The sequence below is a fragment of the Oreochromis aureus genome, linkage group 22 (assembly GCF_013358895.1).
Source record: "Oreochromis aureus strain Israel breed Guangdong linkage group 22, ZZ_aureus, whole genome shotgun sequence".
Lineage (NCBI taxonomy): Eukaryota > Metazoa > Chordata > Actinopteri > Cichliformes > Cichlidae > Oreochromis > Oreochromis aureus.
The window spans coordinates 40,066,961-40,088,915 of NC_052962.1; the positions used below are offsets into that span (position 1 = coordinate 40,066,961).

The window sequence follows — 21,955 nt, forward strand, 5'->3', positions numbered from 1 at the left end:
TGGTGTTGTACTCTCATTGTTAGACTTTACACACAGATTCACATCAATAACACGACTCTGTACAGCAAAGGCACACGACAGCACCAACACACTGTCTGCAGGAGGATCCTCATCTCCTCACCAACAAATCTATTAAAACACTCTCCTGCTCCCACGCTGTTAGAGAACCACATGTGGATTCATCCGCCGCTGAAAATAGTTCCCATAAAACCACACTATTCCCCAGATCGTACAGTATATAACGAGATCATGTTAGCGGGATGACTGTAGATGAAAGATGGACGTTGGGGATGGGATCATGTGATTTGAAGCTTAAATATGATTGTGGGATAAAAGCATGGAGCCACAGCACACAGGTAGCTGCAGATTAGTGATCAATAACATTCAATCTGAAAATCTTAGCGTTTCACTCAGCAGATCTGGAGCTCAGACTTCTTGGACGCCTGCGAGCACGATAACCTCATTGGTCCAGAAGCCCGACGGCCCAAACACGGTCCAGAGGTCCAGTTAGCAGCTGCCTGTCAGTCAAAGAGGCCACGCCCCTAATCAATTACAGTACAGGTGAGTTATAAAATACAGTTTTGTAAACCTGTAATATGGAGCGTCTCACTGCTGGGAGCCTCTGGTGGTCGTGGGAGGAACTGCAGTTTTTCACAGCTCCACACTGGCTGGATGTTGAGACTGAACTAAGCAGACCTGCTAATCTAGTTTAAATATAGTTTTTCTAATGAAGCTGGTGGGCGGAGCCTCACAGACAGACTGGGCGGGGGGAGTGAGATGGTTTGAGTCTAAACACTGGACCTGTTGACATGAACAAACGTTTTGTCCTTACAGATGTGCTCCCGTCTGATTAGAGCAGCGTTACTAATCAAAGGAATCAACCAAAACAGCTGATAGATTATTGATCGTCTCATAAACAGCTGAACTCTTAGGTTGACTGAAGCTCAGTTACTGCTCACTGAAAGCTGCACAGGCTTCATCGCTTCTATCAGGGATCATTTCTACTGTTTATACTCCACATTTATTCTTCATTCAATGTGATTATTAGACATTCATTTACATTAGGTTGAATTAGCATTTAACTGGAAGTTTTTGCTGTTGCCTGTAACAGAAGCCAAAGAACCCTGCACACACCCACAGTCACTGTAGAGCCAGGAGGGCCAAACGTTCCCCTGACAGTGACAAAGTGGCCGAGAGCATCTGTGGTTCACTGGTTTCTTCACAGTTTTTAAAGTCATGGAATTAAAATTCTGTCTCCTCCTCTGACCTGTGACACGACTCCTTCAAAAGTCTTTCTTAACGCTCTGCAAACTTCACACAAAAGAAGACGAAGCAGCAGTCGGCTGCAGAGAACGGTCACCTCCACCCGCAGGAGCATCAGTGCGTTCGCCAGCTCTCTGACCCCCGACCCCGACGAAGGCGTCCCGTTAGAAGTTGGGTTTGTGCTTCTTGACCTCCACCATGAGGTGGTGGAGGTTGATGAGCTCGGAGCGGACGGCCAGGCTGCGGAACGTGGGCTGGTTCAGGACTTTGTGGAAGCCGTGGTAGTACTGGATGAGCTGCGTCAGGGCGCCCTGCGGGAGGAGGATGTGACTCACGTTATTAAAACTAAACACATAACCTGGAGTTCAAACCGATTCTTTACAGCGTGTTTCTTCTCTGCTGGAAGAATAAAAGAGCAGCTTGTGAAGCTGAACTAGAACCACAGGTTTGTATCCCCACTGTGTCTGAAGCAGGCGTCAGTTCTGTGTGTGGGCACATGAAACACGCCTCATTAATGTGAGCGCGCTCAGAGCCTGAAGCAGAGAGCCGGCGAATCAGAGCCCAGCTGTGTTGGTCGTGTATCCCGCTGGTGTTCAAGGTCAACGAGACAAAAATCTGAAGATTAAAATGAACTGTAAACTTCTGATAACGTGTCACAGCTGTGCCCAACGTGACCGCAGCCTCTCAGCGTGTCCCTCAGGCTGATCCACTCTAGCACTGATGCTGCTGTGACTGTGCAGTGAGACACATTCATGTTTACAAACATCGCGCTCATTGTTCCAGTTTTTTATTCACTGATTTCTGCTTCTCAAATGTGAAAATGTGCATTTTTCTCAGTTTAATTTCCTTTAATATTGTTTAGTGTGTCTCGTTTCACTCTCACACGCCTCTGCAGGTTATTTTATACTTTTTTGACCATTTATTTTTCTTCACTGTCTCACTGTTTTGCATCTGTTTGGAGAGATTTTCTCACTTTTTGGACCTTTTGTGTCGTTTTTGTCGTCGTTTTAAATCTTTGTTTTAAATTTTGTGTCACTTTGTAGCCAGTTTGTATGTTTGTGACCCTTTGCAAACCTGGTGTCACAGCACAGTTAGCCCACAGAGGCTGTGTGGCACACCTGCCGCCCGGCTCACCTGGATGATGCTGGTTCCATTTTTGAAGTTGGTGAAGGACCTCATGACGTCCTGACTCATCGCCTCCACCGACTGTTTCCAGGTACTGGAAAACCCCCGAACCAGCTGAGTGATTCGAGCTGCACACACACACACACACACACACACACACGTTAAGTTTCAGTTTCAGTGTGCATGCTGACTCTCGGTTTCCTCGCCGCCGTGTTGCTGGGGTCAGCTTCCTGTCAAACATGCTGGTCAAACAAAACAGAGAAACACAGCGAGCACACACGACGTGGTGAACAGGAAGTGGGAACCTGACTGTGACTGACATGAAAGCACAAAGACTGAAAGAGAAATAAAGCTGCTGGTTACTCTGGAAAACAAAACCAAAGGCTGAGGTGAGAGAAGCACGCTCGCTCTGCCGCTCAGACACAACGAACTGGGCGACTGACAGCTGCAGACGTAGGAGATGATGCGGAAACGACGAGGAAATTAATAACCGCTCGATTTAATCCTGAATCTAATCTGGCCACGTCATCATTATACTAACTGCCCACATTTATAGAAATAACAGACAGAAAGCACACCTTCTCACGTATAACACCAGAACCTTCACAGCAAAGGTAAAGATATTTTCTCACCTTCGTCGTTCTTCAGCCGGTCCAGCTGCCCTTTCTCCATCAGCGCCTCGGCCTCCTTCACAAAGGCGATCATCCCTCCGAACGGCGGAGAGAGAATCTCCTCGATGAACTCCTGCAGAGAACGAGAGGAGGAAGGAAGACGACAGGATCGGGAACTAAAGTGTTGAAAGTTACCTAGAAATCTAGTAAAAGTACTTTTTAAAGCTTAAAACAGCCGTTCACGTGCACGCTGACTAAAACTGTTACACGTTTATAAAGTGTGAAAATAGTCGTTTCACCACAGCAGATCACCTGCTGCCTCCACCTCCAACCCTCTGCATGTCCTCCTTCACTACATCCTCTGAGGTCCTCCTCTCCTCCTCCTGCCTGGCAGCTCCATCATGTCCACCCTCCCTCCTCTGCACATGCTCAGATGCTCAGTTCCTCTGATGGACTCACCTCCATCCTTCTCACTCTCAGTGAACATCTGAACATCTTCAGCCCGGCCTCCACCATCTCCGAACCACCACAGCAGGTCTCACCACCATCTTTAAACTGTCTCTCACCCTTGCTGCTCTCCTTCTGTCACTCGTCTCCACCCGCTCCACCCTACCTGCACTCTGTTCTTTGTCTCTCTTTGGAAAGTTGACCCCAGGTATTTAAACTCATCCACCTTCTCTACCTCTGCTACCTGCATGCTCACCTCTCCACTCTGGCTACACATCACAGTGTCGTCTGCTCCACCCTCACAGACTCCTCCCCCACTGTCACATGCAATATATTGTAATGGGAAATGTGCGATCCTTAGCGAATAAAATCGACGAGCTCTCAGCACTGGTACGGAGTCAGAAGGAATATCGAGAGTGTAGCATGATGGGTTTCACTGAATCATGGATGCACCAGGACATTCCCGATGAGAATGCTTCAGTGGAAGGCTTCCACACTGTTCGGGCGGACAGGGACAGCATCGCTAGCGGTAAGCGGAAAGGAGGTGGGCTTGCTGTTTTAGTTAACAACCGGTGGTGTAACCCCGCCAACATAACAATCAAAGAAAGGATTTGTTGCCCGGACATTGAACTGTGTACCGTATTATTTACCCAGGGAATTCTCTCACGTCATCTTGGTGGCTGTTTATGTCCCTCCCTCTGCTAACCCCACAGCTGCATGTGACACTATCCACTCGGCCATAGCCCGGTTACAGACTCAGCACCCGAGTGCCTTTATTGTGATCTCGGGTGACTTCAACCATGTATCACTGGACAATACACTACCAACATTCAGACAATATGTGGACTGTCCCACCAGGGGAGAGAAGATTTTAGACCTTCTGTATGCTAATGTCAAGGATGCATACAGCTCCTCCTCCCTCCCCCCACTTGGTAGGTCAGATCATAACCTGATTCACCTCACCCCACGCTATGTGCCAATTGTGAGGAGGGAACCTGTGACCACGAGGAGCAGTAGGAGGTGGTCAGAGGAGGCCTTAGCGGAACTACAGGGCTGTTTGACCGACTGGGAGACACTCTGTGAGCCTCAGGCCGAGGACATCAATGGGCTTACTGAGTGTATCACAGACTACATAACTTTCTGCACCGACTCCATTGTTCCAGCTCAGACTGTTCATTGTTACCCAAATAACAAGCCGTGGGTGACTAAGGACATCAAAGCCCTCCTCAACGACAAGAAGAGGGCTTTCAGAGGGGGCAATAAAGAGGAGGTGAGGAAGGTCCAGGTGTTACTACAGGACAAGATCAGAGAGGCTAAAGACAATTACAGGAGGAAGCTGGAGTGGAAACTCCAGCAGAACAGCATGAGAGAGGTGTGGAGGGGCATGAAGACCATCACTGGATTCAGGCCAACCAACAGCAGGGGAGCTGAGGGAGGTGAGAACAGAGCTAATGAGCTGAATCTGTTTTTCCACAGATTCGACACTACAGTGTCTGCTCACACCCCCACAACCTCACCTGTAGTCAGCCTGGAACCCAGAGCCACACCCCTGTGCCAGCCTCTCTCTTCACATGGCGCTGTTGCCTCCTGTGAGATTCCTGACACCCCTCCCCCACCCATCACCTTCACTCAATACCAGGTGGAGATGCAAATGAGGAGACTCCACTCAGGCAAGTCTGCTGGACCAGACGGAGTGAGTCCCTCAAGGCCTGTGCCCCCCAGCTGTGTGGAGTCTTTCATGAACTGTTTATGCTGAGTCTGAGTCTGCAGAGGGTCCCAGTGATGTGGAAGACATCATGCCTCGTCCCTATTCCAAAGACGCCACGTTCCAGTGGCCCCCAGGATTACAGGCCCGTGGCACTGACCTCCCACGTCATGAAGACCCTGGAAAGGCTCATCCAGCTGCGACCCATCGTCAGACCACATCTGGATCCCCTTCAATTTGCCTATCAGCCTCGTCTCGGAACAGAGGACGCCATCATCTACCTGCTCGATCGTGTCTACACCCATCTGGACCAGCCGGCGAGCACTGTGAGGGTCATGTTTTTTGACTCTTCCAGTGCTTTCAACACCATCAGGCTGACCCTCCTGGGTGATAAGCTAACAGTGATGCAGGTGGATGCTTCTCTGGTGTCCTGGATTGTTGATTACCTGACAGGAAGACCACAATATGTACGTCTCCCACAGTGTGTGTCTGACAAGGTAATCAGCAACACAGGGGCACCACAGGGGACTGTCCTCTCCCCCTTCCTCTTCACCCTCTACACCACAGACTTCAGCCACTGCACAGAGACCTCCATCTTCAGAAGTTTTCTGATGACTCTGCGGTGGTTGGATGCATCAACAGGGATGATGAGACAGAGTACCGGGCTGTGGTCGACTCCTTTGTCACGTGGTGTGAGCAGAATCATCTGCAGCTCAACGTGGCAAAGACCAGGAACTTGATCGTGGACTTCAGGAAGACCAGGAAACACTTGACCCCTGTTTCAATCCAGGGGGTCAGTGCTGACATTGTGGAGGACTACAAATACCTTGGAGTCCACATTGACAATAAACTGGACTGGGCTAAAAACACCACAGCACTTTACAGAAAGGGCCAGAGTCGTCTCTATTTTTTGAGGCGACTGAGGTCCTTCAACATCTGCCAGAAAATGCTCAGGATTTTCTACGAGTCTGTTGTGGCCAGTGCGATCCTCTCTGCTGTTGCATGCTGGGGGAGCAGGCTGAGGGTCGCAGATGCCAACAGACTTGATAAACTGATCCGTAAGGCCAGTAGTGTTGTGGGGATGGAGCTGGACTCCCTCAAGGTGGTGTCGGAGAGGCGGATGTTGGATAACACCTCCCACCCACTCCATGACATGCTGGTCAGTCACAGGAGCACGTTCAGTGAGAGACTGAGATTACCCATGATGCACCACTGAACGACACAGGAAATCATTCCTGCCTGTGGCTCCCTGTACAACGCATCCACTTAACACACACGTTTCTTTTTTTCTTTTTCTTTCTTTTTCTTTTTTAGCTATTTATTAATAAACGACTTATGTATATATATGCCTGTATGTATGTATTGTACTATTCTTAGTTAGTGTACTGTCTGTCTTGTTAATGTCTGTTTATTATGGAGCACTGTAACAAAAAAATAATTTCCCCTAGGGATCAATAAAGTATTCTGATTCTGATTCCTGCATCCAGCAGATGTCGCTATTGGGCGACAGGCTGTGCACGCAGTAATGAGAATGTGCTTCGGACTTCCTCTGTCAGCAGCCAAACTGAATTATTATTCAGTAATGCAAGTGTTCACAAGATGCTTCCAAAGGAAACACACAGACACACACAAACACACACACTTAAGTTATTACTTGCAGAATAGAAATATGAAAATATGACATCAGAAACCTGAGCGAAACAGCAGAGTGATCCGCGGTGATGAGGATGATTATATTTACCTGAGTTCTGGCCAGCAGCAGCTGCTGGAAGCCTTCCACCTCTTTACTGTCGTCTGCTGCCCTCTCCTGGACACAGCAGAGAAACACCAGCAGCACCATCAGCCACAGAAATCGAACTTTCATTTTCCATAAACTGAATATTTTCCCCACATCAGCACAGATCCTGAGGGGAGTGTCGTGTCGTTGATGGTGCTGGTTGTGGCGCTCACCATGAGGACGCTGAGCATCATGTCGTAGTTGTTGATGAGGAAGATGAGCTGATCTCTCCTCGACGGGAACTCTGCCGCCATCTTCAGCACAAAGTTTTCAACCTCAATCTGGAAACAGAATCACAACAAATCACTGAACACAAATTCAGTCTGTGTGTGTGTGTGTGCGTGTGTCTGTGTGTGTATCTGTGTGCGTGTGTCTGTGTGTGTGTGTGTGTCTGTGCGTGTCTGTGTGTGTCTGTGTGCGTGTGTCTGTGTGTGTATCTGTGTGCGTGTGTCTGTGTGTGTGTGTGTGTCTGTGCGTGTCTGTGTGTGTCTGTGTGTGTGCGTGTCTGTGTGTATGTGTGTGTGTGTGTGTGTGTGTGTGCGTGTGTCTGTGCGTGTCTGTGTGTGTCTCTGTGCGTGTCTGTGTGTGTCTGTGCGTGTGTGTGTGTGTGTGTGTGTGTGTGTGTGTGTGTGTGTCTGTGCGTGTATGTGTGTCTGTGCGTGTATGTGTGTATGTGTGTGTGTGTGTGTGTGTGTGTGCGTGTGTGTGTGTGTGTGTGTGTGTGTGTGTGTGTGTGTGTGTCTGTGCGTGTGTGTGTGTGTGTGTGTGTGTGTGTCTGTGCGTGTATGTGTGTATGTGTGTGTGTCTGTGCGTGTATGTGTGTCTGTGCGTGTATGTGTGTATGTGTGTGTGTGTGTGTGTGCGTGTCTGTGTATGTGTGCGTGTGTGTGTGTCTGTGTGCGTGTGTCTGTCTGTGTGTCTGTCTGTGTGTCTGTCTGTGTATGTGTCTGTGTTACCTGCAGCTGTCCCAGCAGAGCGTTGGTCCTCTCGTTGGGGAACGTCTGGTTGATGCTGACGATGGCTGAGGAGAACTCTGCGTAACGGCGAGTGATCTGAAACCACCCACCCACACACACACACACACACACACACACACACACACACACACACACACACACACACACACACACACACACACACACACACACACACACACACACACACACACACACACACACACACACACACACACACACACAGCTGTGTGAGCGGAGTGTGCAGCAGACCCAGTGCTGTGCGATGTGCAGTGTGTGTACGTACGTAGTGCGGTCTGGTGTCCAGTACTCCCAGTTTCTGAGGGTCTGTGTTTCTGATGCTGCTGATGTTCATCTCCAAAATGAGCTCAAACCTCGGCCACAGCAGCTCCAGCACCGCCTCCCAGTACCTGACAGACAGCACCAACACCATCAGCCTCCATCAATCTGAACACCTCCCTCTCTGCAGAGGAAGCGTCTGTACGCCGCCCAGCAGCAAACAGCCGTGTGACACCAGCTGATGTAACCACGAGCACTTATCAGCTAAACAGGAGATGGTGTGTTCAGGAGGAGGTGGAGACACTGAAAGAGTCAGAGTACAGCAACACTACAGGAACAGAGGACACTGACTTGTCGAGAGCTGGGATGTTCCTCTTGGCCGTGATGGCTCTGAACCGGAGGATGATGTGGATGCAGAGGAAGACGGCGATGCTGTCGTAGCAGTCGGACACGTAGGTGGACATGCTCTTCTGCAGGAGGAGACAGAGAGTGGGCTGACACACGCTGCACGACTGTCGCTCAGGAGCTTTTTTGGCTTTCATGACTTTAAGTTTGGTTTCATGTAACCTGAACTCTGAACACCAGCATCTTCAGTAACACCATGGCTCCACTTAAAAACATCACTGTATGCTCTTCCCTTCAACCTGAATTTCTTCAGCATTTCCAGGACTGAGATGTTTGCAGATTGCAGAGTAAAACTCAACATTTCCCTCCTCTCTGCTGAACATGTGTTTTGTTCATCACCAGAGGATTCTGCTTAGTGACAAACTCACGGAGAACACAGCTGTTTATACCCAGCGTGTCCTGTTACATCAGTGCTTTGAATATCTGTGATAGCAAAACATAACACGCTGCTCATGATCTAAGTCTGATATTTGTTTATGACAAAGTCAGGTAATAAATGTGGTTTGAATTGACCAAACAAACGTTTCTGCTGGAGAGGAAAGAGAGGAAAGCCTGCAGCTCTGACAGGAGGCGGCGTTCTCACCAGGAACATGCTGAGAGTCTTTCCCATGATGCTGTTGAAGAGGTCGAGGGCGGAGTTTCCAGCCACCATGAAGAAGTCTGACAGGAAGAGGTATTCTCTGCAGCCGTTGTCGAGCAGAGCGTAGTGCTGGCTGCGAAACAGCGTCTCATAGGGATACTGTGAGAGAGAGAGAGAGGGCGAGTTAGACCTCAGACGACCTCTGTGGCACAGATCGGTTCCACAGACTGTAGCTAAACGATGGACGCGCTGTGATGTCACTCATTAGTTTGTGAAGTCTCGTGTTCGGCGCTGTGACTGTCGCCATCTCGGAGTCTGAAACACAATTTGCTGAGCACAACAACAAAAACTGCACATTTCTACGGCAACGACTTGTCAATTACAGAAGTCACGCCCCTGAGCTGTCGCCCCCTTCAGGCGACTACAAAGACTGCAGACCTCTGCAGCTGTTTCCATCTTTGTCTCTGACGAGCTCACTGCTCCCAAACTTTCCCTGCAGTGAAAATTAAAAATCTCATAATCTGCCACAAGATGTCAGCGCTGAGCAACAGAGCTCAGATCAGCTCAGCTGTAATTTAAACTGGATCCTAAAATCATTCACATCTCATTAAAAGTGAGGACGTGCATCCTGTTTGTCCTGAAGGGGGCGCGTCTCGTGTTACAGACTCTGGTTTGTTCACTGAGAATTTTATTGTCTTGTAAATGGCAGATCTGCAGAAGGCGTTTGTGTTGAGCAGCTCGGTCTGTGACAGCTCCGTCTCTCACCCTGCTGTCTCCTCTCTGAGCCGTGTGCGGGACCAGGATGGGCCCCTCCAGCTCGGCCGGGCTCAGGATGGCCCCCCTCTGGCCCAGAGTGAAGATGGTGTTCCTGCTCTTCAGAGACGGTTTGGAGAAGAAACCTGCAGCGGCGAGTCAAGGAGCTTCAAACAATCTGAAAATGTGAAGCAGGCGTCAGGCAGAGCGCCCGAGCGCAGCACACACGGTAGGCGGGCGTGACACAAACGACAGACTGTGAAGGATATCTTTCTTGGCTGTGTCCTCAACTCCCATCAGGTCGTCTTTGTCTGCCACCTCCTCGTACTGCGGGACACACAAACATCAGCTGTTATCCACACGAAGACGGCGTGCAGCCGCAGCGACACAAACGCAGCGAGGGCGTGACCCCGCTGCTCACCCACCTGCACTTTGAGCAGCCTGCCGCTGTACGACTTGAAGTAACTGTAGTAAATCTTGCTCATGGTGTCCACGTACTCGTCTCTGATCTCCTTGGCGACCGTTCTCTCATTGGCCAGAAGGAACTGGTAGAAGAACCTGCAGCGAAAACAACAACAGCATCGATCAGCATGTTCACTTTGTGTCGAGTTATTTCTAACGCACAATTAAAAACAAGTTCAACACAACAAAAAAATAACAAACAGATGGTAAAAAGATGGGCGGAGCATCCAGGTCAGGAAACAGAAGGTGGAAAGGCGACTTAAAGGTGGACGTCGCCATGACTACGTCCACCTTTAAGTTTAAAAACTCACCTCAAATAAAAAACTAATGCAGACGTGTGCACAGACTTATTAACAGTCTAACATATCCAATAATTAAAATCAATAAAAAAATAACAGAATTTAAGAAGATTTACTAAGTGTAGTGTTGGGAAAGCAGCAGGTCAGTGCGCTGCAACAGGTAAATACACCTGAGTGGAGAACAGAGGAGTCTCTGTACAGACTTCACCTGGATCAGCCAACGATGCGGAGCGCTCAGGATTCTCCATCATGTGACAAACGAGGAGCGTAACAGAAACATCTGAAGTGTTTAAAGACGTTTCAGTTACTCGAGTGTAAAAATGGACTTCTTGTTCTTTAAATGGACAGAAGCAACAAAGAAAAGACGTCTGCAGGTTCAGTGTAATGCAGACTCGCTGCTTTACCTGTGAGTGGACCCAAACGCTCATATTTATGTCAGAAATGTGCTGAAGCTCAGCTGTGCTCACCGGTACTTCAGCAGAGTGTTCTGTGGGATCTGGTAGTTGGTCATCGGTTTCCTGAAGGAGTAAATCTTCTGAAGAATGAACTCTCTGATCTTTGACACCGCCTGAGGGGAACAAAGTGTGCGGATATAATCACAAAGATATAAAACCTGATAATTAGGCAGAGGAATGAGTTAAGCGCCTTCGTGTAGTGCGGGTACATTAAGCGCTCTGCCCTGAAAGACCTCAGGAAAGCAGCTCAGCAGGTTTCTGACTTATTAATGAGGATTTCCCCTCATTTCCTGTTTGTTATGGACTTTAAACTGTAAACGTGATTCCAAAGAGTCGGGAACTCTCCTCCTCGGGCCCCTCCCGTCCGTCTCTCACCTTGAGTTTGAGGCGGTCGACGATGTCCTGGATGTCGGAGCAAGCCAGCGTCTCTCTGAAGCTCAGCTCTTTGGCAAAGTTGATCTTAGTGTTGAGCTCGTGGAGCTGCTCCAGAAACTCCTGCTCCGTCACAGGACTGTCCAGGATGGTGCTGCCAACACACGACCAGCAGACAAGTCATGCAATTACCACAAACCACTGATGGTTGAATCCATCAGGAACAATTCTGAGGTCTCTACAAACTGAGTGCTATCCAACAAATCACTCATTATAATATAGACACTTTTTCTTTGCAGCGACAGCCGTCAAACCTACGAGATCATGGCTCCGGGCACCACCAGCTCGTCCACCAGCTGGCTGAGGTGGCTGCGCACGGCCTGCCGGTTCTTCAGCCGCACGTTCATGCTAACCGACTGCTGCTGCAGGGTCTGGATCTCACTGCTGATGGAGGACAGGTCGCTCTGGAAGCCGCTCAGCATGCCCTCCATACGCTGAGAGACACACAGCTGTGAGGTTAGACTGAATCTGCTTTAAAACCAGGAAGAGGACAGCGCTCCGATGACAGAAAGTGCCCGCCTCTCATTTTCCCACTTGAACTGGACCCACCTAAAAACTTAACTCAGCACTGAGGACAGAAAAGAATCCACTGTGATGCAGAGAGGCCGAGCAACCACAGCAGCCGTGCTGCTTTTAGTGAGCACACTGTGATGTAAAGGGTCAGTGCGAGTTTTTATTACTTTAAGCTTGTGTGCAGAAAACTGAAGTAAGGGTGCAAAATGACAGGAACGTGTCACCACAGCTCCACAGTGAAGACGTGTTTTTCTGCTGATGCTTCTGTGAGAACTCAGCTCAGAAAATGTGACAGGGAAACAAAACACGTCTTGACTCCTTCACAGAAAACTTCAATCACTCTCAAATATCCACAAGAGTCCATCCCAGCATCCCTCTGTTACCTGAGTTTTCTGGACTGTGTATAAATGTCAAACACATGATTATTTTTTCTGTGTCGGTCTCAGTCCTCTCACCTCCAGGATGGAGTCACAGGCAGTGATCTGGTTGTGCAGCAGGGCGATGTTCTGACTCTCTTTGATGTCTGCAGGACGAGCGCTCAGGAAAACATCATCAGTGACGGGTGTTAGCGTGTGGTTATACATTATTAGGTGAAGGTATTCAAACTGTGAGCAGTGAAGGATACAGTCTTTGATGGAGGCTTGTTCAATCCTCTGCAGCTCTGCCTCCACCTGTTTGGAGTAATGACGGAGGTCGACACCCTGAAAACCGACGGGAGGAAACTGAAATATATTATCTGTGCTTTGAAAGAGGAAGTGTGGAGTAATAATTATTTTATAGTACCTTTCAAAACAAAAGTAACAAATCCCTTCACATTAAAAGCATCAGTTTAACTCTTTGTTGCCCCGAGGAGCTCGAAGGCTGTCGAGTCGTCCTCTTCCTCGCAGCTTCTTCAAGGTCTTAACCCTTGAAGGACGTTAACCCTGTCACAGCTGACCCATCATGAGGCTGAACGTTAGGTTTCAGCTGAACGGGTCCATCTCAGAGACGTGGACTAACAAACTACTACAGCACGCAGGGCTCGAACGGCAAAATCACAGCGTAAGCTGAGGCTGAATACATGTAGGAATTACAAAGGGGTGTCGATATTGACAGGCTGAGGAACTGTAACCAAGTTTTTATGAAAGAGAGGATGACCTCTGGACTGTCTCTGTGTGAAACAAGTCAAAGTTAGATTTTCTATCTTTGCTGCTTTCTACAAACAAAGTGTTTGATTCCTCAGAGCAGCCACTGTCTGCACTCAGCTTCCTGAGGTCCTGTAGTGCTCTGTAGGTGGAACTTCTAGCCGGCCATCAGCTGAGTCATCCTTAGACAGTCATCCTCTCACACACACACACACAGCAGCAGCAGCAAAGCAAAACATCACTGCTGCAAAGAAACCACAACTGAGGGAGACCGAGAGGAAGGAGACAGCCAGGCCCGGACGTCAGAGCAGAGGACGTGTTATATATTAGATTTCTGTTAGACTCGTAACTCTTTCAGTTCTCACCGTTTTGAGCGCTTCCTTCACCAGGTCGTCTTCCAGGTTGGCCTGAATGTGAACTGCAGCAGACAAAAGGGAACAACAGTTAGTGACAAACGTAAGCTTCGAGCAAGGCAGCACAGAGGAGCTCTGGTATCATCCAGGAAGCTGTAACAAGCGCCACCTCAGCCAAGCTTTAATATGAAGTCTTTTCCTTACTGTCCACTTCATCCAGGATAAACTCGTCGGTGGTGATGTCCAGCTCTCCCAGGTTCAGGTTAGCGATGTCTGCTTCAGTCTTCTGAGGGAAACACAACCAGTGTGTCTTCAGTGGTGATAATTAACAGGATGAAACTGTCAAAACTTATTGACATTAAAGGTTTCTTTGGTTTTCATTCACTCACTCGTTTATTCCAGCCAATGAGAAAACATACACTTACTGGCCACTTTGTTAGGTACACCTGCTTGTCTGTCCTTTAACTCAAATATCTAATCAACCAATTGGCAGCAACTCAGTGCATGTAGACCTGTGGACATGTACAGATGACCCGCTGTAGTTCAAACTAAGCATCAGAATGTGGAGAAAAGGTGATCTAAGTGACTGCGAGGATGGTATGTTGGTCTGAGTGTTTCAGAATCTGCTGATCTGCCAGGATTGTCCCACGTAAATATCTGCAGAGTTTACACAAAAGGTCTGAAAAAGACCTTCTGCGCGTGACAGTTCACTGGAGGAGAACGGCCAGATTGCTTTGAGCCTGACTTACAACCAAGGAACAGCATAGGCAAATGGGCTACAGGAGCAGAAGACCACAGCTGGTGTCACTCATGTCAGCTAAGAAGAGGAAATTGAGGCTACAGTTCACACAGACTCACCAAAATTGGACACAGAAGATGGAAAAAACATTTCCTGGTCTGAGAAGTCTCAGCTTCTTGAAGGTTTTTGAAAGTCAGGGTCAGAATTTGGTATAAACAGCATGGAAACAGCACAGACCACCTGAGTGCTGGTACTGACTCATGCCCATCCCTTCATAACCTCAGTGTCCAGCAGGATAACACACCCTGTCTCAAAGCTCAGATCATCTTAAACTGGTTTCCTGAATGTGACGATGGCTCAAATGGCCTCAACTAGAGCTGGGCGATAAAACGATAACGATATGTATTGCGAAATAACTTTTTCTCGATAGAAAAATTAAACTATTGCGATAGACCTCATCTCTCTTGTCCTCTTAAAAAAAAGAAAAAGAAAAAAAAAAAGAACAGCCAATCCAAATTAAGTAGCGCAAAGCCGAACCAATCACAGCCGCAGCGTCACGTCACGTGACTTGTTACGTACAGCACAAGCGCCAAGGCGCACATGTGTATTTGTTTTGCAGCCGTGCAGCCGGGTAATGAAGGAAATGAGTTTGCCGACTAGAGAAAAATCAACCGAGAGCGTGAGCGAAGGTTACCAAGAAAAAAACAGATGATGGTTCCAATGCGGAGAGATTGTCGAACGGAAGGGCCACAGAAGTTCCGTAGTGTGAAGGTATTTCGGCTATTTCAAGTCTGACAAAAAACAGAGTAGCGCGCACTGTAAATTGTGCCGAAAGCAAGTCTGGAAATACAATAAAGCGGTGCATGCTCAATCTCTGACTGAAAGCGCTGATTCGTCATTCGGCTTTTGTCAGACTAAAGTAACTGTTAAAACTGTTTGAAAAGCTAAGCTATACAACAAGGAGAGATGGAGAATTTCCTTTTAGTTCTCAGTTTATTTGATATTGACAAAAGTTAGTCAATTTTGTCTGTTCTTCTGTAAAACAAACTAAGATTTATTTTTAGAATTAATATTTTGTTTCTAAGTGGAATTGACAATTTAGTAGTCTGTTTTGTTTGTTCTGTTTTGAAACTTAAACGCTTTAGCGGCTGCCTTTTGTGTAGTTTGCAATATTTGCCTTTATTTATCTGAAAAAGTCTCATGTTCCTTAAGTACATCTGCCCTGTTGAACTTATTATGGGAAATAAATATTTTAATTAAAACAAGCTGCTAATTATTTCACATTTTACTTGTGAGCAACGGCACATTTAAATCTTACAAATATAGTTATTTGGCTTATATCGTGATATATATCGTTATCGCCTGAAATGAAAAAAACATATCGTGATATGAAAAAATCTTATATCGCCCAGCTCTAGCCTCAACACTCAGCAGAGTTGGATTAGTTGCCATTTATTAATTATTATTTTGTTCTGTGCTACTGCTTACAATGACAATAAAACTCTTCTTCACTTATGTGATCTCACTCCAAAAGAGCATCTTTGGGATGTGGTGGAATGGGAGATTCTCATCATGGATGCAGCTGACAAGTCTACAGCAACTGTGTGGTGATGTCATAATGATGTCATGTCAAAATCTCTGAGGAATGTTACCAACAGCTGAATCTGAAGACTTAAACCGACTGAAGGAAAAAGGAGGTCCATCCCGGTTACACCAAGGTGTACCTAATAAAGTGTCCGATGTGCGTATTTACACAGAGAGAAGTGGACTGAATAAACATCTGTTTTCTAGCCGTTGCACACACCACCTCCCCTGCGTTTGCATGACAGACTTAAACCAATAACAAACTGATTGATGCAGCAAAGCAGTCCGAATCTGATAATAATCAATAATCAGCCATAATCAGGACTATTAATGCGGGACCAGAACGACAACTGATAAACCTAAATCGCCTTTTCCTCCTCAGAATAAGGAAGTCAGTGCTTCCCATTAGCATCCAGCAGCATCAGCGCTCCGTGGAATGATTCCACCTGCTAACAGCTTCTTTGAGCTTCACGCAGCTAAACCTCGCGCTCACCGGCGATTCCCTCCGTGAAACTGAACGCAGCCGTCACGCAGAAGAAGAACATCTTACCTCGTCCTGTAAATACGCCATGGCGACTTCTGTCGGGTTCCCAGCTGTGTTTACATCGGGCCCAGCTCCAGCAGCGGTCGCGGTTCCCTCCGCCATTGCGGCCAATTTACGCTAACGTCAGAAAAAATACAAATCTAGAGTTCCACCTCGTAGTTAGCAAAAATATCGTATTATTAACCGAGCGCGGTATTATCACGATCACGTGCCGTGGGTGATAAATAATTGGGACTCAATAAACATTTATTTCGCGTGAGTTAACGAAACGAACCGCGTTAAGCCACGTATTTGCGTGTTTCTTTTGAACACTTTTTTCCCCCAGTCGGACGACTCGATAGTGATGGACCAACTTCCGTTCCCGAAAGGGGTCAAACTCTCGCGAGAGCCTTGCGGCTTCCTCTTCGCACGGAACCTGCTTCCAAGATGGTGAGTCTCCTTTCTGTCGGACTGAAATATCTCAGAAATCCGTGATCATCCAACTTTAGTCGCGCTTGTTTGTCACATTTATACATCCGATAAGTCCTCCACAGCCTACTTGAGTGGGCTGGTGCGGAATTGTCGGTTTATTGCTGGTAATTTGACATTTTAGCGCAGTTTGCTGTGGGATGTGAGTGGAGCTGTGTCGACGAGCGCCAACAGTTAACTTCGATTTTTCCTCCCGGTTATAAAGCGTCCACATGCCCGGCGCCTGCTGCTGGCACTCGTAGCTGTGGATGGAGACTCTGTGCTGCTTCAAACTTTAAGAACCAGTCATAGTTTGAGGCGGTTAGCCCTCAGAGCTAACAGGCTTTAGCCTTGCCAAGCATGTTGGTGGACCCTGGCCGGGAGCTGGAAGTACTTTGATGTAAATATACAGTATTTCAAATAGTCGAAGTACTGCTGGGATGTTGTAGTCGTGAGCTCTTTTTTTGTTTTTGTTTGAACAAACCTGAAGCTGTTCAGAGCCGCAGCAGTCCATCTGTTTGGGCAACAGGGCTGAACTAAGAGAAATCCTCATGAACTCTAGCACACTGTGCAAATACATAGGTTAACACATAAAGATATGCGTTATATATGCAGCGTGAAGCTTGTAAACATGTATGTGTATTACTGCATGATCTATAAAATACATGTTGCTGTGTGCGACTCACTTTGTTTCCCTCTGCGTCTCAGTCTCTGGTCATCCCTGAGAAGTTCCAGCACATTCTTCGTGTCCTGAACACGAACATCGATGGTAGGAGGAAGATCGCCTTCGCCATCACTGCCATCAAGGTGAGCTCCTCCCTGAGACTGTGCCGCTTGTTCTGACTGGATGTTTTTCATCTTCACATCAGTTGCGCTGTGTTTTTTGTGCTTGTCGGCGTGTTGTTAACACTTTGTCTCTTCTCAGGGTGTTGGCAGACGTTACGCTCATGTTGTCCTGAGGAAAGCCGACATCGACCTGAACAAGAGGGCCGGAGAGCTGACTGAGGAGGAGGTGAGGATTGTTCAGAGCTTTGAATGAAAACGGCGAGTTGTGATGCTGCTGTCTTGTCAGTAGATTTTGTCACTCGGGCTTGAGTGATGGTTGTCTCGTTGAATCTGTGCAACAAGTATCACGAGTATTGATTTATGAAGCGTTTGGAGGGTCGGCCCTCTGTAGGCTGGTGTCTGAGGCTCAGGGAGGATCTGACTATAGAAATATTTTAATCATTCTCAAAGCAGTGTCTTGTTTTATTGCATGAAGGCGAAGAGACGGCACTTTGTTCTGTGACGAACGGTACTCAGAAGTCGGAGGAGTAAAGTGTGGCTACCAGCAGCAGGTTAACGTTGGCACACCTGTGCAGAAGGTGGTCACATCGCGCAGTGTGAGTGTGTATCTGCCACTGCAATGGTCCAGTTTTTACGCATTTAGACAAACTAGGGGGTAAAGAAGTGCCTCCCGTCTCAGAGGGGTGCAGAGTGACGTAACCATCAAGGACATCATTGGTTTAGCTGAGGCATAATGTTACCATCAGATGAAATTGTCTGCTCGTTGGACTTTTCTGTCTGCAGAGCATTTCTAAGCATTTTGCTTCACATCAGAATCAAAATACTTTATTGATCCCTAGATGAAGTTTGTCCTGACTTTGACGTAAAGCAGCAGATGTTTCCTCAGGCGTCCCATTGTAGGCACACGAGGTCTGTTTCCCAGACTTAAACGCTTAATTAGATCTGGCCATTGCTGTCGATCACCATATTCAGTTTCTGTGCGTAATAACCGGAGCTGTTTTGGTTGTCAGGTCGAGCGTGTGGTGACCATCATGCAGAATCCTCGCCAGTACAAAATCCCAGACTGGTTCCTCAACAGGCAGAAGGATGTGAAGGATGGCAAATACAGCCAGGTGGGTGACTGACAGCTTCTGCTTTGTCTTCCATTCTTCAAGAATCTAAATTCGATTTTTGGCACAAACTTGAACCAGGTTCACACCAAAGTATTTGATTGAATGAGCTAGTTTGAGGCACCCCGTGACCGTCGCTGTCTGATTTCAGGTCCTTGCCAACAGCCTGGATAATAAGTTGAGAGAAGATCTGGAGAGGCTGAAGAAGATCAGGGCTCACCGTGGTCTCAGGCACTTCTGGGGGTAAGAGCTCAGTCCTCGTGTTCATTCACACTCCTGTGAGAAGGCTCTGCATCGACGCATCCTCCATTTACCCGAGTCTGCACAGATCTGTGAGCAGGAAACGTCCCGCAGAGTTCAGAGACTTAATGAACGTTTGTGTCACACTCGAGTAAATGGGACGTCTGCAGAGCGAGCCTGTCCTGAAAAACTTGAACTGTGAGCGCAGAAACGCTGATGCAGCCTCGGCGTGCGTCTACACTAACAGGCTAAATTCATGTGTGTAGAGCATAGATGCAGCGACCTCTACACCAACAGTCTGAATGTTGGTGCAGGAGTACATATGAGCTTTGTGGGAGAGTTCAGGGATAAAATGGAACATGACTTGAACCTGTAGATGATTTAAGTTCAGCTGTAAGTCGAGCCCTGACGTCTGCCCCTTTAATCCCTCTTATTATAAAAGATATACTTTAACCTCCTAAGATCCGAACTCTTCCATGGCATGCATTTTTAATTTCTCTTTGATATTTGGGCTTATTGGATCCAATGAATGTAAAAAAACAAAGAATCACCAGATTTTTATTTTTTTTTTTTTTACCCAATTTTTGTTTCTAAGAAAAATGAGAGCCACATATGAAGACATTCGTTTTAAATTTTGATAAAAAAGAAGCAGTATAATGTCCTTGTAAGTGGCCCTTGTGGAGCAAAATTTAGTATTTTGGTCTAGACAACCCAAAATGTGATGTCACATATGTGGACGCCAGGTCCTAGGGGGTTAATAATGGGCTCAAACATTGTGATATATGTTTGTCCTGCTGATTTACAGACCAGTTAAACGTCCTGTTTATGTTCCTGAAGCAGATCTTTGAGTTTCCTGATGGTGGAGAGGTTATAAGTTTGTTTTTAAACTGAAGCACGTTTCCAACATGAAGCAGTCGGTCTGATAAAAGCCTTTAAAAACAAATTAATTCTACTTTTTAATATGAAATCATCAAACGTGTTGTTCAGTCGTATTGTTACAGACGTCCTAACCTGGTTTCCGTCTCTCTCCCTGCAGTCTGCGTGTGCGCGGTCAGCACACCAAGACCACCGGCCGTCGTGGTCGCACTGTCGGCGTGTCCAAGAAGAAGTAAACTGCCCCGCTTCCCTTTGTTTCAATAAAACACCACAGTTCACAAAATGTTCTCGTCCACTGTGTTGCTTTACTTCTCTCACCAACACACCCCACTGGGAGCCTCTTGGTATTTTATTTTGAAGGGACGTGGCGTCTCGGTGGACCTCGGTGGAAGCAGTTTTAATGTTCAGAAGCAGATGTTGGATTTAAATGTTGCAGTGCACAGCTGAACATGTTCTGTAGGATTTCAAACAGAAATCTGATATTTTAGGCTGTTATTACAGATGGAGCCACCCAGCAACATGGATATGAGTGTTCTGAGTACACTTACCTGAATGCAGCTGCACTTTAGACATAACTTGTTTCCCTGCTTTGCCTTAAAGCCAGGCTGAGAGCACAAGTCTGCATGAGCTTGCAGAGCCACTCGCAGGTTTGTGTTCTTCATTGTACAGAATGAAGCCAGGAAAAAGAAGCCCATTAGAACAGCTGAGCTTTAGTCGATACCCTGTAGACATGCACAGATGGATGTGCCGGTGTGAAGACCTTTGTTTTGTCTAATATTTCTGAGCCCAGGCAGGTTTGTTAAATCGCTGCAAACTTGGACACGATTAGGTCGGAGACACAAAAACAGAGCAGCTGGAGGTAGAGTCAAACAGTTTATTGTGCTGCATTGGTGACAGGAGGAAAAACAGTATCACACATCAGAAAGGAAATATTGCTTTATTCTAATATAGAGACATCCCACAGAAACTGAGGTGACATGGGAAAAATGATATGGCTGCAGGAAGTTTAAAGTGCGTAAGAAGTGGAGCAAAGGCTTGAAGCAGCAGGACCCGAGCGGGCTGGTGGCTTTCAGAGAAACGCTTTTTCATGCCAGTGTTTGAAACGTGTTACTGCACAGCTGCAGCTGTAGACGACGTAAACATTCAAGACTAGCAAAATATGGGTTTTAACATCTGCTTACAACTTTTTATTAAATTAAGGAAATGTTTCGAAGAACTGCTCCCGCCTCATCACCGCTGCTGTAACGAGCAGGGAGGAGAATAAAGAGTTCATCCTGTTCGCTACCATAACCTCGAGCAACAGGTTCAACTGAGCGCGCGCTGACTGCAGAGTTGTTTTTAGTGCCGAGCTGTCCCACAGCAGCAAAGCCTGAAGACGTAACAAAGATTTCAGGAATGAAACCGGCCGACGAGTCGCTGTGACTGTTTTTAATTCATCAGTTTGTGGAAAAGATGGTCACATGTTCACAAAGCCTCTGAGCTCTTCTATAGAAAGCAGTAAATAAACACTGTAGGTCAAATGTTTCATTATCATTTGGTAAATCTCTCGCTCGACGTCATCTTCATGTGCCGCGCAAACCTCAGGCTCCGCCACGGAGGACCATCGCCACTGACGATGGAGCAGCTGTTCACTGTAACATCCTGAGGGTCAGAGTTTGTGAAACGATCGCTGCTCACAACTCGCCCTCTTCACCACATCTGGGGACCTCATGAAAATAAAAAAAATCCTGCCCAACGACCTTTTTCTGACACGACCGGCTTCCGCCAAGAGATCAACAAAATACAAATAAATGAAGAACAGCCGGAGGTGCACGAGTAGATGAGCTTTATACTTTCACCGTGTCTTAAAAGCAGAGTGAGTGGGGCGGAGGCAACACTGAGAAAAACGCGAGTTTGATCCCAAAGTTGGTCTTACATTAAAAAAAAAAAAAAGCTTTCGACAGATAAACCCTGAACATTTCCATCTAGAAAATCTTTCTGAAAAATGACTCCAAAAATATTTAAGACTTATTTCTCCTGCTGAAAATCATAGATACAGCTCTCTTTTAAACTAGTTTATCATCGTTTGTACAG

At 47.0% G+C, this 21,955-nt stretch overlaps 3 protein-coding genes across 4 annotated transcripts in view; 1 reads left to right on the forward strand and 2 right to left on the reverse strand.

Moving 5' to 3' along the window:
* On the reverse strand, positions 1-16,568 carry vps52 (VPS52 subunit of GARP complex). The gene is made up of 20 exons (XM_039605626.1): positions 16,431-16,568; positions 13,762-13,843; positions 13,570-13,622; positions 12,706-12,781; positions 12,536-12,603; positions 11,826-12,001; positions 11,511-11,661; positions 11,148-11,248; positions 10,345-10,477; positions 10,189-10,246; positions 9,932-10,065; positions 9,170-9,325; positions 8,533-8,651; positions 8,189-8,312; positions 7,885-7,980; positions 7,102-7,209; positions 6,893-6,958; positions 3,021-3,132; positions 2,398-2,516; positions 1-1,574 (listed from the first exon to the last, which is right to left on the reverse strand). Exons 1-20 carry the CDS (start codon positions 16,524-16,526, stop codon positions 1,428-1,430), a joined length of 2,175 nt encoding a protein of 724 aa, XP_039461560.1. The 5' UTR covers positions 16,527-16,568; the 3' UTR covers positions 1-1,427.
* A 166-nt stretch (positions 16,569-16,734) lies between these two features.
* On the forward strand, positions 16,735-20,166 carry rps18 (ribosomal protein S18). The gene is made up of 6 exons (XM_031756770.2): positions 16,735-16,853; positions 17,580-17,678; positions 17,797-17,883; positions 18,668-18,769; positions 18,918-19,009; positions 20,043-20,166. The coding sequence occupies exons 1-6, from the start codon at positions 16,851-16,853 to the stop codon at positions 20,116-20,118; spliced, it is 459 nt and encodes a 152-aa protein (XP_031612630.1). The 5' UTR covers positions 16,735-16,850; the 3' UTR covers positions 20,119-20,166.
* Positions 20,167-20,742: 576 nt separating this feature from the next.
* LOC116332798 (E3 ubiquitin-protein ligase RING2-A-like) overlaps positions 20,743-21,955 on the reverse strand; it is a 17,387-nt gene continuing 16,174 nt past the window's right edge. For both annotated transcript variants that reach the window (XM_039605987.1, XM_039605989.1), the window contains exon 7: positions 20,743-21,955. This exon is cut by the window's right edge and continues 628 nt beyond it. The gene's annotated coding sequence lies outside the window, so the exon portion shown is untranslated.